Consider the following 19328-nt stretch of genomic DNA (forward strand, 5'->3'; position numbering starts at 1 on the left):
GTCAACACAGTGAGACCCTGTCTCTACAAAAGAAAAAAAAAAATAGCAGGGTGTGGTGGTGTGGGCCTGTAGTCCCAGCTGCTTGGGAGGCTGAGGTAGGAGGATTACTTGAGCCCAGGAGTTTAAGGCTGCAGTGAGCCATGATCACGCCACTACACTCCACCCTGGGTGACAGAGTGAGACCCTGTCCCAAAACAAAACAAAACCTTCAATCGTCTACATCATCTACATTTGTAACTGGTTTGCTAATATGCCTTTAGTAGCTCCGCCCCTTCCCTTTCTCACTCTCCCACTCCTTTACTAGTGTTTTCACTCCTCCCCGCAAAATGATTTACACTTAAATCTTTGTCTCCAAGTCTTCTTCTAGAGGAAGTCAGATGTAGATTCTATGCAATTTTGCATTTATCAAAATTAAGAACATGTCTAAGAAAGCCACAGCACAGCTTGAAACAAAGCAACTTCCTGGCAAACTGGATGAATCCAGAGTCTCCAAGTGACTTCCACATAACTCAAAAGACAGCACTCAAACCTCAGAACAAAATTTGATGTAATCTGGAGCATAAACAATACATGCCACATAGTGTTTTCTGGAAGAAGGAAGAACTATGAAATGCAGAGTGAAATTCAATGATACAAAAATCATGATTCTAAAATGTCTGGGAATCATTGTCTCCAAGAAGGCCCTATGACATCTTCCAAGCTGGCTGTCACTCGAGGCACTTAAGATGTCAAACCAGTTGGCAATAAATTACTCGTTCATCAGTGGTGAAAAAAATGTAGCTGCCGATCTGTAAAATCGCACACCCTTGAAATGGGAAGCAAAGATGGCACTGGATGAAAACCCAGTAAACAGCAGCTGCCCAGTGAGAATAGCAAAGCTGTGTGTGAGCTAATGGGCCCTAGATTTATTTGCTTTGACATTTTTAAAAGGAAATTTAATTGGATTATGTCTCCTTCTTGTTTAAAATTTTCTACTGTAATACTGGCCACCAGATGCATGAGGGGAAAGATCGGGAGCCAATTAAATTCCATGCTTCACTGAAACAAGGTTATTTTTATTCCTCCCAAATGCAAGGCAGATAGAGTCATGTTAGTGATTTCACCATGTTACTCCCCTCTACTCACTAGGAAAATGATGTTTCTATGAGAAAGATCTATAAATGTATGGAAAAGGCCAGTGGTGTATACAGTATTAAAACTGTGATTTTCTTAGATTTTCTCCCTTCAAATAAAGTTAACATGGCTTTAGAAATAATCTAATTAGTTTGACAAAATCATAAAAGCAATTAAATTTTAAGCAAATCAAATTGAAATAAATTTGGGGAAAGGATGTTGCAAATATTTCTTGAGATAATCAAGAGTGTTCTGATAACATAAGGAAAAGCTCATATATAAAGCCAGAAGATTAGCTTATATTTCTATACATTTCTGTCTTTACAGCAATGCCAATATTTCATGATTGTTTCCCCTTTCTGTAGACAAAGCTTCAACAGAGTTGTCATCTGTATGTGAGTTGTAGCTAAAAGACAGGTGTAGTTTCTAAACAGAAAACCTTTCCTTGGAAGTGCAATGCAGGGCAAGTAAAGTTTTCAGGGAGATGTGGATTTCTGAGCTTCAGTGACAGGCTTATGTGTACAATTCAAGTGGACATCACCCGATGCTGTAGATGAAAGTGGATTCCAGGAGTATCATTTCCTACTAGGTTATTGCTCTGTGTTAGGTCAACAGTATGTGTTTGCCAGTTATTTTTTAAATCTAAGAGGAATGGTTAACAACCTTTCATTTTGACTGTTATATTCAACCACAAATATTAGAAATAACTTTACTTATTTAAAAAATTGGCACCAGTCCCTGACTATATAATCCTCACCATTAGGAATATCTCTGAACCTCAGCTTCCTATCTATAAATTGGGGATAATACTTATTCTTGCAAGATTGTTGGGACAACAAAATGTCACAGGTTATTCCATGCTCTAAATACCAAAAGGAGAATCTCAGCAAGGTGAGTGTCCAAAGGCGTTTCCCAAGGTGTACCAACTGCCCCCTACTTCCTGATGCCAAGGCCCTATATCATCCTATTGTGAAAGAGAGCACTTTCGAGCTGACTGCTAATGTTTTCGCAGTGACGATGTTCATAAAATGAAGCCACATCCAATTTTTCTCAGAAATGTCAAAAGATAAGACGCCAGTCACACAGTGTAAGTTATAAAGTTTATATGAGAACCGATTTAGTGTTATTTTTTAAAACGTGACTTCTGAGATTAACCAGACAGGCTCTAAACAGTGGGACCTATTCTGCCAGTTTTACAGCTACCATCTGTGAGCAAACACAATAGAATGGAAATGGGGTCTCCAGGCCATGACAGCGCCAGGGCAACATGCTGAGACCATAGATAGTCACATAATGGAGTGAGAGTTAAATTACAGCCCCATGGCTCACCATGGGCTGCTGAGGGGCCAGGCAGAGGGATAAGCAAGAGAGTCCAATGAGAATCCAGGCTACAAGCCATTGGCTACAGGCCACAGCCAACAGTCATGATGGATGACAGCTTACATCCAACCATGTAGGAAAAACCTGTCACCAAAGGGCAGTAGGACTAATCAAAGCTAGACGAGCTATACTACAGCACTCTTGAAATTCTCCTTGTTTGTAGTTGACCCCAATTCTTACTAGCTGAGGCCACCTGACAAGCACATGTAGGGGAGCCACCTCTGAGTCCAGGAAACTGGTCCTCAAATCCAGCAGACCAAGCCCCAGAAGCAGTTAGTGTAGATCTGGCTTTTATCCTGGCTGTGGGGCTTGTTCTGAGCTCAAGGCTTTATTCTGGTAACAGATTGTGCTGGGTCAGTCTCCATTTGCCCCTCAAGATCCATTCTTTGCCCTTTTCACTCTGCTTTCTGCCCTGGGAGACCGACTCTGTGGATTGCATCACTCCTCAAGCTTCCTTGCTCTCTGGCTTCTGGTGGGTTCAGCCAATGTGAAGCAGCATCAGGAGATCAGAAAACAGGAGAAGCAAGAGGTCAGAGTATGGATTTTACTTCCCTTTACCCTGTTGCCTCCATGCCAGGCCATGGTTTGGGAGTGGCTATAGTGGCTACACTACTCTACCTGCTGCTATAGTTCCAGCTCCTCTGCTGGGCTCCAATAACACCAGTCCCCCAGTCCCTCCCTGCTTCTCCCGTTCTTGCCAGTCCCTGAGGGCTCCACCCTCCCCCGCGTCCCTTAACCCCACCCACCCCATCAACCAGTCCCTTTATCAAATCCATCTCCAGGATCCCTTTGAGTATGCTGCGTACTTCCTGCTGTAACCTCACGGGTTTAGGGACTTAGCCAGTTCTGTCCCCTTGGCAGGGTGAAAGCTTGGTTTGAGCCTGCTGAGTGGCTTCCTCTGATTGCCGAATGGTGCTAACTTCAAGATTCCCCATCACTATGCTCACTGTTTTGGAGGGATGCCCTGCTAGAACTCCCTTCCAATCTCAAGTCTTGTGGACCAGACCACACCCCTACTCAGCCTGTGGTTGGCTGAATCCTGTGGTCTTGTTCCTGGTTTCTGGCCTCTCCCTTCTCACCCCATCATGGTTAGTCACACTAGACTGGGAAGGTGTCCCAAATTTCCACCCATAACATCCATCCTATCCATTCATGCTGATGCAGACAGAATTAGAGTTGAATCTAGTACTGAGGCCTACTCAGCTTTCATCAGCCAATAAGTTTCTTTTTATTTCTCAGTAAGATTCCCAGTCCAGAAATGAGATCCTGCTGATGACAATATTCAGCCCAGGAGTAAAAATATCCAGGTTCCAGGTGGTGGCCTGTCCTGGTAACTTCTACAGAGCTCTCCATAACACCTCTGAAACTTTAACCTGAGCCAGCCTGTCAGGCTCATATACTGGAGGAAGGGTGCAGCTCCCCAACCCTGGGGCCTCCATTTAAGCCTTGCTTCCACATAGGAGCTCAGCCTGCCATTCCTTGTTCTCAAAAGACCTTTGGTCTCATCACTTCACACTCAGGGCTGGGATGCCTTCACAACCTGATGGATCTTACCCTGAAGCCCTACATGTGACTGGCTATGGAAGACTCCTCAAACGTTGGCAATCCCCAAAGTCATAACTGGGAGGTTTTCTCTGCCCAGTTGCGCCCCCAGGACATCTAGTCTGACTCCACCATGGTCTCTTATGGCATAACCACTCTCCTCTCAGTTCCCTACTATGAATAGAAGGCTAGGAAATAACCAGGGAACCAGCTGGGGAGGAGGCTGTCACACTGCCAGGCTCTCAGTTGATACCAAGTAACAGTCAACGGGGCTTCAAGAGTAGTTGGTTGCCAAGCTGTGATATACTATCCAGAATCCCCTTGAGGAGGGATTTGGTGGCCCAGCTGCTGGGAGTCCCCTTCATGGATTTCCTGAGCTACAAACATGTCTTGGCTGCAAAGAGCCACGCCACACAAAGTCATATCTCTTCTTGAACCAACCCACCGGGACAAAGGCCAGGCCATTCTGGCCCAACTCAGGACAACACTGAAAAGACATGCTAACTCCAGAGCTCCCTATGGGTTAGACAAGGCTATCTCTGGGCTTGCATCACAGTTCAACTTCTCCCTCTGCCCACTCTTCTTCTTTTCCCCCACCTTCCATGGGAGATGATCCCAAGGACACTCCTAAATAAATATCCTACACATTAGATTCCATCTGCTTCCTGGAGAACCCCACCTGTGACAAACTCTGACCCAGCAGTGTTTCAGGGCATTATTCAACATTATTAATAACATGTGAGCACACTTACATGGGTCAGTAGATATTATACTTTTTGCTCCTGTATTCTACTGTATAAACTATTCAACATTGTGCTCAACCCTTTCATGCTAAATATTTTCACATGAGATTATAGACTCACTGGTAACATTCCCAAGCTATTTTATGTCTTCTTTATGAAATAATAACAAGCTTATCAGTACCAGAGTGCTTCAAACTCTTTGGAATCTAGTTTAGTTCTCATTGTTGGTGAAATTGATCAGGTACCATTTTATATCTATTTTCTTTTCTTTTTAATTGGCTGAAAAAGAATAGTCCTTTCCGAATGCCTCCTGCAGACTGAAATATTTCTAGGCTTTATCAGCAGAACTGATGAGGCCCTATGAGTAAAGTTCTCACCATAAATGAAATGCAATTAGAAGAACCTAGTGCTGAAGCCCAAGCTGTTTCTGATGTGACATTCCTGGCCTAGAACCATTCTCTTGCCATTAAGAAGAGAATCTCCCATCTTAACCTTGGCAGGGACTGCCCAGCCCCCTGACTTGAGGAAAGTAAGACATCTCCATTTTACAAAAAATAATAGCATCCAACACTTAAGCCCTTACTATGGCAGAGGTATTGTGATAAGTGACTTGTGTATATTGATTTCCTTAATCCTCACAACCCTAATGGAAGAACTATTCTTATGGCCATTTTTGAGATGGGAAAACCTGAAAGGTTGAGTAATTTGTAAAAAGTTACCCAGTTAGTTGATCGTAGAGCTAAGGATTTGAACCAGGGTCCCTGTGATTGGAGACCTTCTGTTCTACATTGCCTCTCAAAAGCATCTGAGGTCCAGGGCTAGATACCTATCCCGGTTGACAGAGTTGAAAAGTGATGAAACTGGGGAGAGGTGATTAAAGGCAGAGTGGATCTTTGGCCATCCCATGTGGTGAATTCTCTTCTAGTGTGTATGGTGATCTTTTTGTGGGTCATGAAATCAATTTAATGGGTCATGAACAACATTCAAAAGAGAGGAGAAAAAGAGGTGGTGGGTAATGACAAAAAGGAAAAGAAAAGAAAGGAAGAGAGAAATGAAAAAAGAAAAGAATGTATCATACTGCACCACATGTAGTCAGAACAGTATTAATCCATGAAACTTAGATTCCATTATATATGTGCATGCTGTGTTGTTATGAAAAAAAAATCTTTCTTACTGTAGGTTGTAGTACAAAAAGATGACTGGATCTCATTCAAACTCAATAGTCATCAGGAAAATAAAATTTAAAGTAGTAAGTAGTAAGGTATATTTTCAGAGGCAAAATAAAAAACAACCTGAATGCCTGTCAATAAAGAGTAGATTAACAGAGCCAGGCATGGTGGCTCATGTCTGTAATCCCAGCACTTTGGGAGGCCGAGGCGGGCGGATCACAAGGTCAGGAGTTCAAGACCAGCCTGGCCAACATGGTAAAAACTTGTCTCTACTAAAAATACAAAAAAATTAGCCAGGCATGGTGGCATGTGCTTATAGTCCCAGCGACTCAGGAAGCTGAGGCAGGAGAATCGCTTGAACCTGGGAGGTGGAGGTTGCAGTGAGCCAAGATCACGCCAGCTTGGGCAACAAGAGTAAGACTTCGTCTCAAAAAAAAAAAAAAGAAAAAAAAGAGATTAATAAATTATTATATATTCACACTACAGCTATTAAGAATGGTTTAGGTCTATACATATAAAACTAGGGAAATTTTCCATGATTAAGAAAGAAAAGCATACTCCAGATAAATGCATGTGGTATAATCATATTTTCACACAATACATGATGAAATAAAATCCCCAACACAGAGGTAAACATTTGGGTGGTGGACTGAGTGGAATGGAAGAAGAAAGAGAGAAGTAGAAAGTAAGGAAAAGAATGACAAAGGATTATAGCAAAAATAGGTATGTCCTATATATTATTCAGGGTCTCACGGGAAATGGAGGACATATGCAAACTGTGGAAATGGAGAAGAGTTTAATAAAGTGACTAGTTACAAAGTTGTGGGAAGTGTTTAAAACCAACAGGGGATAATCCCCTGGGTTTATAACAGCAGGGAGCCATTACTACCGCCTGAGGCTGAAGGGGCACATGAAGGTGGTCACCAGAGCCTAGAGTGGCCAGCCATATGCAAAGAGCCTCTAGACAAGTGCTGTGGACTTTGAAGGAGGAGGCCGTCAATCTGCTGTGACTGGCAGGGAGGAAGAAGATTGCTCTCTCCTTTCACCCTCTACTCTCCTGCTAGTGCATCCCACTGGTCAACCCAACTGGAGGCCAGAGGGCTAGGGGACCCACTCATGTGGCCTACAAAGGTCAGCTGCCAAGGACTGGCCTGGGCAGGGTCAGAGCACAGTAAAGGGCTGTGGAGAGCAGTCCTAAAGAGACATAGGGATACAGTCAATACAGACTACTAGAACATTCAATGAAAAGGCAGAAGAATATAAATCCCATCTACCATGTTTCTATTTGTATGTAAAAATTAAATATTCACATGGATAAGAATGAAAGGGTTATCAGGGCAAATGACAGTACTGATTTGTTTTTGTGATAGTATTTCAGATTTGGGTTAATCCAATCTAGTATCTTCAAAAAGAATTATATTTGAAGGACAGTTTTCTTTTTTATTCTTTGCAGCAAGAGACCTGAGTTAAAATTCTGACTCTGCCTTACATTGCTGTTTATCTAACTTCCTCATCTCTAAACTGGGAATAATAAAAGTACCTAAGATTGCTAAGAGAATTAAATAAGCTAAGTGATTTTGAGATCTTAGAACAGTAGTTGGCACACAGTAAATGCTTTAAGTGTTTGCCGTTATTTATGGGGACAACAGGACAAGAAACTCCATGACCAGGCGTGGTGGCTCACATCTGTAATCCTAGCACTTTGGGAGGCCAAGGCGGGTGGACCACTTGAGGTCGGGGGTTCGAGACCAGCCTGGCCAACATGGTGAAACCTTGTCTCTACCAAAAATACAAAAATTAGCCGGGTGTGGTGGCACGTGCCTGTAATCCCAGCTGTTCATGAGGCTGAGGCAGGAGAATCGCTTGAACCTGGGAGGTGAAGATTGTGGTGAGCTGAGATCGCACCACTGCACTGCAGCCTGGGTGACAGAGTGAGACTCCATCTCCAGTCCACTGACCATCCAGCCAAAGCAAGTTCTGTGTAAAGGGCACTCTTGATCATGTTGCTGTCTTCCTTGAAGTTAGTCAGTGGTCTCCAGACCTCGCAGGACAATATTCAAATGTTACCCTTGCAGGTATCTCCAGCTTTATCCTTTTCACCTCTTCCCCATGTGCCTTTGCTCCGGCCACACCAATTCCTCCTGGTTCTGTACAAGTACCATGCTGTCCCATGTCCAGAGAATTCTGTTGGAAATGCTTTTTCCAGACCATGTCACTTTCCTACCTTGCTAACTCTTACTACTCATCACTGAAATTTCAAATGTCACCTCCCCTGAAAATACTTCCTGTTCCCCCCAGTCTGTTTAGAAGCAGCTACCTCCTATCCCATAGAATCCCATGCAGGCTGTATCACGCCACACTCCAAATCATGAGGGTACCAATTCCCGCATCAGTAGTGGGCCCCTCAAAGGTAGCAATGACAATTTTTGTCTCTGGACCCTAGCCTAGAGCAGAGAACCTGATGAGAGTCGATACTTAATCCTGATTTGTCTGGGGATTACATTCATAAATGAACAAGATAAGTAACTTAACTGACCCAAAGTCATTCAGCTAAGTAGGTGGCAGGGCCAAAATTCAAACCCAGCTCTGTCTGATTCCAAAGGCTACTACTTTCCCCCAACCATCTGGAAGTTCTATGGCTGCCCTTGGAGTAGCTGCATGCCTGAGGGAATTCCCAGGGGCACTAGACCAGCTCCAGCCAGAATGAGCTGGTCAGCAGAGACCGGGAGAAATAAATGCCTCCTTTCTGGGAGTATCAACCACATGACATTTGCTTTATCAAGGGACTTTCCCAAGAAAATCAATTTCTGGAGCATGTTAAAATACAAACAAACCACCACCCACCCACCCACTTCTTAAAGACAATTGGTCCAAAGAGATCTTAGAGAATTCAGACAATTCCACAATGTTGAGAGCACCATCTGATCACGTGAACTTTGTTTTCCCTAACCAAGCATTTTTCTATGGAATTTTGATTTTAAATTTGGCTCCACCGTGAAATGTGCGTCCCCATATTCTATTGTTTCACCCATGGCAAACCTGGGTGCACAGCCACGGATACCCTAGGGATTCTTGCCATAGGCACCATTTGAGATTTGTTCTTGTGGCTTATGATGATGTTACCAGAATCCCTTGATAACAGTGTTTATATCTATTTATAACTATAACCTATTATCCTATTTTCCATATAATTGGATGCGACCGAGGTTAAAAAAAAATTCAGCTCCATAAGAAAAGTCATGCTTTTACAGAGCAGATGTTTGCTCAGCATGGAAAGTAAATTAGCCTTTAACACAAATACCCAGAAACACATAAGCACTCTTTTCAAAAGCACTGGTGTTAATATTTTATGATGAAAAATAATTTAAAGATAAAGGATATTAAACATGCAAGGGAAGTAACCATAGATGGTTTTTAAAATAGGTGTTCATTTTACCTCTTTAAGGTATGATGCTGGTTGCAATTCAGGCACTGGATTCTTTCTCCAGTTCAGGGCAGAGAAAAATGACTTATAATCTATTCGTTTTTCACTGTCTTCAAACCTGAAAATATAATTATAATATATAATTTGACTCAATCTGCCGAATTCAAGACCAAAATGTCAGTTTCAATTTTTATCATGAAAACATAATACCATATATGCTTCAATATCTGAGATTTTTCTTATTTCTTACAATTTCTTATTGCTTCTGACCCTCCAGAATGTAAATTCTTTGAGCAGGGATCTTGCCTATCTAATTCATCAAAATATCCCCAACAACAAGATCAGTGCTGGCACTTAGTAGGTGTTCAATAAATACTTGTTGCAGTTGCCACAGAAGTAAATTTGCTCATTCAGTAACTAAGACTATAGTGATATTTTGTTAAAAATATTTAAAGGTCCTTTTAGTTTAATAGTTGATATTATATGTCAGCAAAATAGAATGTCCTTATATTTCTTAAATTGCATACCTTTTAAATCTTTAAGGCAAGCTAGATTCATTTGTCTACCAGTATATTGTTTGAAAAAATAAAAGGCACCTTTGTCATTTATTATGTAGCCATTAAAAGGAGTTATTTAGATCCAAATTTGCTATCATATAAATTTGTTCTTGATACACTGTTGAGCAGAAAGGAGGCTGTAAAACAGTATGTAGAGTTATGGTCCCACTTTAGGTTTATACTTCTGTTAAAAAACAGAAAAAGTATGGTAGCAATAGACTTTTGTATTAAGAATAGATATCTCTGGGAAGAGAGATTCTGATTTTTGCTTTTTCTTTAGACTTTTGTGTATCATCTGATGGTTTTAAGTTTATAATGAGAAAAACTTCAGCCCATTTTCATTTTGAAAAAAAATTAACAAATGATTATTCTGTACCATAAAAATACAGGTCAAAAATAACGAATGTCTTTGACTACTATTTCCTAATTATGGACATTGGCTAAAATTCTTCCTTAACCATAATAGAGTTTTGGCCATGAAGATACAGTAATTTCAACACAATTGCTACAATGACCAAAACACAAAATACTTCTTAGTGTAATGCCTTAATGCCACCCATCCTAAATTTGATCATGTTCTGCCAGTTTTTAAGGCTGATTATCACGTAACACCAGTTTTTGAAGGAAAATACAAAGTACAAAGTTGTCACTAGACATTGTTCCAGGCACCCTATTCCAGGCTCCTGCCCTTAAAATATACTCCTAATCAGTCCAAAGATTTTTCTCTTTTCTTCTCAAAGTACTAAAAAATTAATAGCTTATATTTATAAACTAATAAAAATTAGCAGCAATAAATTAAATGTTACAAGCTGAAGTCACATAGCCTCATCAATCTAAACAAAATGGAATAAACAAAGTGACCAGAAGAGGGGAAAGGGGAATTCTGTAATTCTTTTGTGTACATTTTCTTTGGCCAAGGATTCTAAGCTGCAATTCCAATATACTGCCCCCTACCCACTGTTTACCCTTTAAATTGTGGCTCACTAGTCAGTTCAACTCCTTTAAAGGACATACTCTGTTTATGGAAATATTTATAGCCAAAATGTAGGACCATAATTTCTTTTATTTGTGTATGTTTTGGGGGAAGAATGAAAACTCAGTTAAAGATGTCTCGTAATAACTTTTTTTTTTTTTTTTTTTTAGCACAGAGCCTTGAAAGAAAGCATTTCCTAACATTCTGAGTAGGAGCTAAGGTCAAAGAATGAGATCATGTAGGACCTTTGGCTTTTATGCTGAGGAAAACTAAGAACCACTGGAGCATATTATACAGAAAGGTTATGAGACCTTCAATGTTCTGAATGTCTGTGTCCCCTCAAAATTCATATAATGAGACCACATCAATGTGATGATATTAGGAGTTGGGGCTTCAGGAAAGGTGATTAGATAGTGAGGGCTCTGCCCTCATGATGAGATTAGTGCCCTTATATTAATTAAAGAGACCTCAGAGAGCACTCTTGCCCCTTCTGCCATGTAATCTTTTAAGGATTCAGAGGGAAGGCATCGTCTATGAACCAGGAAGTGGGCCCTCATCAGCCCCAAATCTGTTGTCATCTTGGTCTTGGGCATCCCAGCCATGAGAACTCTGAGCAATAAATTTCTGTTGTTTATAAGCCACCTAGTTTATGGTATTGTTGTAGCAATCCGAACAGACTAAGAAGGGACTTATGATATTTTTAAAAGATCACTCTGACTGACATATTCAGAGTTGAACACAGAGGGCAAAGCGGAAGTGGCAAGGACAGTTAGAAGTCCCTTGCAGGGATCCAGATGAGAGAAAATGGCAGTTTAGATGAGGGCAGTGGCACATGGAAGGCAGTGAGGAGTGGGCAATTCTGAATATACTTTGAATGTGGGATTCCTAAAAGACTATAGATAGATAGATAGATAGATAGATAGATAGATAGATAGATAGATAGATAGATAGATAGATATAGATATAGTAAGAGAGAGAGGGAAAAACAGAGAGTGTTCAGGATGACTCCAACGCCTCTGCTTGAATAACTGGAGCAATGGAGCCGCCCTAACTGAGATGAGAAAGACTGCACGGGCTGCAGGTTGGAAAGATCATGAGCTCAGTTTTGTTTATGCCGCATTTGGATGGAAAGTGAGAAAGTGGGGCTATGAGTCTGAAGCTCAAGGAAGTAGTCCATTTGAGGATACAAATGTGGGAGTCGTTAGCCATATAGAAGGTATTTAAAGTTATAAAATTGGGAGACTTGAGGAGATCATCAATAACATAAGTTCTTCTGTCTGTTCTTAAAGTGCAGAATTTGTCAGTAAATTCCCATTACATCAATTATAAGAGGCACTTACTCAATCTTAGGGGTTTCAGAAGTATAGTATCCTAGTAATCTGGGAACCAGTCAAAGACTACCAAATAAATCTAGGATCACATCAGACTTCACTCCTCATATACAATCCACTAAGCAGTCCTGTGGGTTCTACCACTGTAGCATATAACAAGTCTATCTATTTCTCTGCATCTCTTTTACCACTCCCTAATTCCAAGCCACTATTGTCTCTCATCTGGATTATAGCAATAACTTCCTGTCTTGGTCTTGCTACCTCTACTCTTACCTTGCTGCAGACCATCCTCCACCACAGTGCTCTTTCTAAAACACAGATCAATCACTTTCTTGCTTGCAATCCTCCAGTGGCTTCCCAATCCACTTAGAACACAAGCTAAACTCCTTATCAGGGTTTATAAGACCCAACTTAATCTGGCTGCTGATGGCCTCTCTGATTACATCTCCTCACTTGAAAACTCTCTCTGTTTACAATGTTTCAGGTAAACTAGCCTTCTTCTAGTTCCCTGATCATGCCAAGATTGCTGGCAGAAATGCAAGGCATTTGCACTTCTGGTCCCTTTGTCTGGAAAGTCCCATTTCAAATGTTGCTTCCTTAGAAAGTCCTCCTGAAGTTCCTCTTATCTGAGTCCCTATGCCTGAATTTGCATTTGCCCTAGATGATGGCACTGGAACTGACTGGAAAATTTCTGGAAGTCACCACAGGAAGTCCTATTATTAGACTTTGTTACCACTAACTCTGATACTTACCTGTTACCTCATAACACCCAGTCTTCCTTTCTGCCCAGTTCATATGTCAGACTCAAAACACTGAACCATTTATCCATTTAGGGGGACATTTGAGAATAATATTTAGGAATCAAATGATATTCAGGAAGGTCCACTGAATAAAAGTATACATAGCTCAGAAATAATGTCTAAATTTTTTTGAGAAAAAATGCTTGAACGAGTTCATCTTTCCAAAATCCCAGAGCCAGGCCTAAAGGAAGAGTTGTGGTAATGTGGTAAAATACTTCAAGCTTTTCTTTTCAGTTCTGTCTTAGAGGATCTCAGTGTGTGTGGGAATCCCCCCAAGAGGCACAAGGGAGAAAAGAACAAAGGATATTTCAATCAAAAGGAATAAAACTAGCTCATGTTTCTTGGAAGAATTCTTTGCTCTTGGGAAGTAGATAGAGTTGCAGTAAATCACGATGAATCAATCACAAATATTTCTCTCCCTTTTCCCCCAAATCCTACCAAAATGACCAAAAAATAATAAAAATAGGTTATAACCCACAATGACAAAGAGAATTGGAAAAAAGACAATGGTAGAGTAGAGACGTCAAACTCTTTTCAAGATGAAAAGTAAACAGAGGATTGGTAAATAACTTGGCAGAGCTGAGGAAGAGAAGCTGAACGCTAAATGTCCCTGTCAGTGGGGAGAGGGCACTCAGAGTCCAGTTGATTTGGCCCACAAAATTCCTGGGAGACTGAGTAACTGCTGACTCCAGGTGCCAATAAAGGGAGGGATACGGTGTGGCACTGAAAACACCGATTGTTTGAAAGCCTGAAGAAAGCAGGGGCCGGGTGCAGTGGCTCAGGCCTGTAATCCCAGCACTTTGGGAGGCCAAGGCGGGCGGATCACGAGGTCAGGAGACCAAGACCATCCTGGCTAACACAGAGGAAACTCCATCTCTACTAAAAATACAAAAAATTAGCTGGGTGTGGCGGCGGGCACCTGTAGTCCCAGCTACTTGGGAGGCTGAGGCAGGAGAATGGCGTGAACCCGGGAGGCGGAGCTTGCAGTGAGCCGAGATCGTGCCACTGCACTCCAGCCTGGGCGACAGAGCGAGACTCCGTCTCAAAAGAAAAAAAAAAAAAGCCTGAAGAAAGCAAGAGCAACAGCAACTGAACTGCCAAGTATCTTCTTCCATACTATGCTCCTCCCTGTAGAGAGCAGAGGCTTGTTCGCCAGAGAAATTCAAGGAAGGAAGCTCCAGTTTGGGGAGAGGAGGCAAAATGGAGTGCAGAAGACGAGGGGCGGTCAGGCGCCTTCCTTCCCCTTTTCTATTCCTAGAATACCAGTGGCCATGCTTAAACTCTCCCTTTCCCCCATCACACCCTCCCTCCTATCTTTGCAGGAGAAGGTAGGATTCTTCTCTCCATACTCTGAATGGTTAAAGAGAAATCTCCAGATTCCAGCTTCTGGGGATTCTCTAATAAAAGGAAGCCTCAGGAGTTGACTGGGCAGTGAAATCCATTAATCAACAAACCCCTTCCCCCGACCAACATTAAAGACAGAAGCCAAAACAGCAACTCAAAAAAAAAAAAAAAAAAAAAAAAAAAAAAAAAGGAACCAACGGCAATTCAGGGAACGAAGGGAAAGATGTGAGATATGAGGATGTATTACATTCCTGAAAAAAGAACAGAAGACTACAAGAAAGGAATATCTGGATGAAAAACGTGCTCTTGGAATGAAAAATATTAATATGATAGTAAAAGACGCAGTAGAAGGGCTGGAATGCAAACTTAAGCAAATCCCTTAGTAAATGCATCCTAATGAAAAAGAAAATCTGGGAGAGAAAATATCCAAATTCGAGAGATCTAAAATCTTTCTATTTATTATTTATTTATTTTTCATACAGAGTCTTGCTCTGTTGCCAAGGCTGGAGTGCAGTGGCACGATTATAGCTTACTGCAGTCTCGATCTCCCAGGCTTAAGTGATCCTCCAGCTTCAGTCTACTGGGTAACTGCAACTACAGGCACGCACCACCATGCCTGGCTAATTTTTTTATTTTTATTTTTGTAGAGACAGGGTCTCACTATGTTGCCAGGCTGGCCGAGAACTCCTGAGCTCAAGTCTCCTCCTGCCTCGGCCTCACAAAGTGCTGGGATTACAGGTGTGAGCCACCACACTTGGCCTTAAAATCTTAGCAACAGGAGTTCTCATAATAGAGAAGAAATTATTAAATAATTAATAGAAAATTTCTCAGAACCAAAGGACAGTGACTCCAAACTAGAAGAGCCTATAGGGTGTTAAGCAGAATGAATCCATATATAGTTACACACACACACACACACACACACACACTCTCTCCCTCTCTCTCTCTCATCATGAACTTTCAGAATACCAGGAATAAAGAGAAGATCCTAAGAGCATTCCAAAAGAATAAATAGCAATGGGAATCAATATTAAGCTAAATTTTCAGTCACTGTAACAGGAAGTTAGCAGACAGTATCTGCAAATGATCAATTATGGTATCATGTGCAGTGCACTCAATATGTACATGCTGTTTTAAATAGCAGAAGCAGCTAGAAGTGCTAAAAGTGGCTCCTTCTTGTGAATGGGTCTGGGGGGTGGAGAAGAATGTGGCCAGAGACTGCTGTTGTTGAAATAAGCTTTTTAGAATGATTTGATAATTTCTGACTATCAACATATGTCAGTTTGATACGAATAAAATTTTAAGGAGTGTAAAAGCAGATGAGAGACTCTGAGACATGATTTTCCAGGGAGTAAACATGTAAAAGTCAGATGTGGAAAGAAAGAAGTGCTACTAGTCGGGAGTATATTCAGGAGGAATGAGTCTCTCAGTTTTCCTCCCTGCTCCAAAATTCTGCCCGTAGCCTCCTGGGCCACTGACGTAAGGTGATTTTTCATGCCATCATTTACTATATAACATGCACTCTAATATACACCATGCTTGCTAGATGAGGTTGTAAGGAGAGAATCAGGACATAAGGAAGATCTCCAGTCCTAACAATAGTATAGGTCAGAAGAGGAGGAGGAGGAGGAGGAAAGGGAAGCAGTTCAGAGAAAGGTCTGAATATTACAGGAGTGAGAACAAATCAGTCAGTCAGCGACTCCAGTTACCCCTGAAGGTTATCTTCCCAAGTCTGCCATCGAGGAGGGAGGCCTCCCTCTGTCTCATGGCTAGAAGCATCATTTACCAAATCCTAGCCATCCTTTCAAAATAATCTGGAAAAGCCTATGAATCGTATAGAAGATAAATCTCCTTATTTCATCGCCATGCTGTGCTTTCCATAAAAAACGTGGTCCCAATTCTCCACCTGAGTCCCCTGCTTCACTCCTCTCCAAACGACATTGGCTCTTGTTAAAACTCTGATCCATGGTCAAAGGACAAAGATTTGCCACTCTGGAGGAAATTCTTTTCAAAAGGCTTTGAAGGCAATTCCAAAGAAGAACTTTCTATGGCCACATTGTTGGAATCAGTGTGCAGCCTTCCAGGGTGACTGCCCTAAAGGGCAGCACTAATTCTGGCTTTGAAGTGTTTCTACGCTTGTTAAAAAGTCAGCCTTCTTACTTTCAAGTCCTAGCTCACAGTGTGAAAGTGTTTTCCTAAAACCTCCATAAATTCTTCTTTCCCTTTGATACTCACGAATCCACCATTTTCTCCACTACACAAACTCAGAGACATGTTTGTGGAAAAAGGGGGAGGGAAGGCAATTCCTCTGGTTCCTTTCTAGATAATACGACCCCTCGAACATGCTTCCTGATGTCTTGCTAGGTGGGAGTTCTTAGAACTGAGTCTGATGTGACGTTTGACTGATGTTCATACTCTCCCTCCCCAAAACGATAAATGGCTTGAAAACCACAGAAGCCATCCATCTCCTTGCTATGGGGAATAATCATGAGCTGCTCTATTTCCACCCTTGGTAGAGGTAAAAGGCTCAGTGGCAGCTGTATTTTGCTGAAGAGGAGCCTTCTTCTCCTCTATTGCAAAGGTCACCCCATCATTTAGGGGAATGGTCTGGAAGGGAGAGAAGATGGTGAAGATCCATTTTTGACTCAGTTGTATTTGGTTTCAGTCCATTACCCAACAAACCCAGGGGTGCATCCCGAAACACCTGGTAAAAGTCATCAAGGCCAGACATTTGAGAAGTGGTGGAGCTCTGGGCCCCAGCGTCAAGTTGCCAACAAGTAACTCTGGTTATCTCTAAATAGTCGTGCCTCTAAATTCCAATTCTGACTACAGCACAGATCTCTGTGAGGTGGGTCACAGCTGCCAGGTAAGGACTGTACATAGAGTCGATACTCTGTCCACATGGTTTGGGATTTAAAAGAAAAGTCTTTTCAACTAGAAATTTCCTTACATTTGAAAAGGTAGAAAGCATCTGGATGGGTGGATGTGTCTGACAAAGAGACAGAGAGAGAGGAGAAAGCACACAAAGTAGGAAAAAGGGAGAGACAGAGAGAAGGGGCTTCTCTCTGAAAACTTCATCAGTACACCAAACACTCTGCCACAATAGCTACCACATGGCTCAGCCCTTGCCCTTCACCCTCACTGCCAGGTATTGTTGGGTGAAATCACAGGAGCCCTAACCCTGCCTCTGGGAGCAGGGCAGGGGGCAGGGCTGGGTAGACTATAATGAGATGATTTTAAAGCCCTGTTAACTTTTTCCATTTTAACTGATATTTCTGGATGAGGCACCAGCTCTCTTGGGAGGCCAGTTCTAAGGCATTCCACGGAACCCAAAGCCAACTATAAAAGTCTAGCTCAGGACAGAGCTGCTGGGGGAGAGTTGCACTTGAATCTCTAGTTATTCCAAGTCTAGATTCAGAAGGCCACAATTAGGGGAGAAGGCTGCCTCTTTCCTTCCCAGTCCCACGAAGAATACAGAATGGAATGACTTCAGAATTCCCTCTACCTCTTACGGTCTAAGAATCAGAATTTCTTGCTTATTATTACAGAGGAACATTAATATCCAAATGAAGGCTCAGAGGGGTTGAGTAAATGCCCAAGAATCGCATGGCCAGGAAGCAGTAGAGTTGACCTGCAGAGGCAGGAGCAGCTCTGGTGGATACCAAGCCCATGTTTTCCTCCCCCGTGTACAGTGCATTAGCACAGGACAAGTCTTTGAGGCTGCAAAAATGAATGAGGTCTAGTCCCTACCCCCAGGAGCTCAGAGGCAAAGGCTTAGAGTTATCTTAGGGAATTGTAGTTCTGCTTCCATTAGAGGCTCATCTTGGCCTGGAGCACAGTCTTCAGCGAAAGACTCCCCTTATACCTCAGAGTTTACACTTATGAAATGAGGAATAATGCCTACTGTCAATTAAAATGTACCTTTTAATATGCTCAAAAACTTGCAAAATATTCTAAGGCCTTTAGCACTACATCAATACAAAGCGTCACTCCTATTATTAATGGATAATCGCTACCACTATAAGAACATTTGAGTCTGATGCTCTGTACGTTAATGAAATGAATTTGTTTGGTATGTAAGGTGACCTTATACCAGCTCCCACAGCACAAACTGACAGGGGCTGACGTAACCAGATACAAAAAGATTTTGAAGTCTTAATTCCAGTTTGAGTTATGCTAACATAATAGGAAAAGGCCAAGCTAAATTATAAGAAAAAATGGGAATGGGGTAGAAGGAAAATCCTGGTACCAAAATATAGGGTTAGGAGAAATACATGGATAGCAATTACTGGGTGAAAGAAAACATCCAACCCTTTAGCCATATTGTTTTTCATCTCCTGATCTGAATTCACACAGCAGGGTTACACGGCTGCTCAACTGCTGCCTAGCTTCATCCCAAGGCAGGTAAAACTACTACTGGGCAAGAGCGTGCATTGAACAAAGTCAACAAGCTCCATGCCTGCCTCCCACGGGAGACTGCAGACGTCAGAGGGGGCTCTGGCTTAGCGTGCCATAAGGAGGGCTGTGCAGAAAGAGACTCTGGTCAGGGCTCTGTAAAGCCCTGTGGAGTCTGTGGGGAACAATAAGAATGCAGAATATAAATGTAAGCTGTAGGCTGATGGGCCCATTAGGAATTAGGGCAGTCTTTGAAAGGAATCTGCAGAGATGATGCAAAACACCAAGCATGTGACCCAAATCATGGCAGGGCATATTGGAGGGAGAGGGGAATGGGAATGAGACATTTTCTAATCTGATTAGTCTGAAGTTTCCCCTGAGTGTGGAGAAGGGTCACTGCACAATTAGAGGCAAAGTTAGACTGAACATGGTCTGCTTAGCAGCTGAGCGGGATGACCTCCTCAAAGCTAAGCTGGGCTTGGAGACAGATGTATTCAGAGACTGAGACGACTTCGAAGCAAGTTCTGAAACAATCTTTTTGCATTTAATGTCAAATC

General features: G+C 42.0%; 1 protein-coding gene across 1 annotated transcript in view; it reads right to left on the reverse strand.

The window, feature by feature from the left end:
• EFHC2 (EF-hand domain (C-terminal) containing 2) overlaps nucleotides 1–19328 on the reverse strand; it is a 202790-nt gene that overhangs the window by 5846 nt on the left and 177616 nt on the right. Inside the window, exon 14 of the mRNA XM_011938658.1 lies at nucleotides 9384–9489. Within this exon, the coding sequence (XP_011794048.1) occupies nucleotides 9384–9489 (106 nt within the window). The remainder of the gene's footprint in view (nucleotides 1–9383; nucleotides 9490–19328) is intronic.

This window comes from Colobus angolensis, unplaced genomic scaffold (assembly GCF_000951035.1).
Source record: "Colobus angolensis palliatus isolate OR3802 unplaced genomic scaffold, Cang.pa_1.0 Scaffold176, whole genome shotgun sequence".
Lineage (NCBI taxonomy): Eukaryota > Metazoa > Chordata > Mammalia > Primates > Cercopithecidae > Colobus > Colobus angolensis.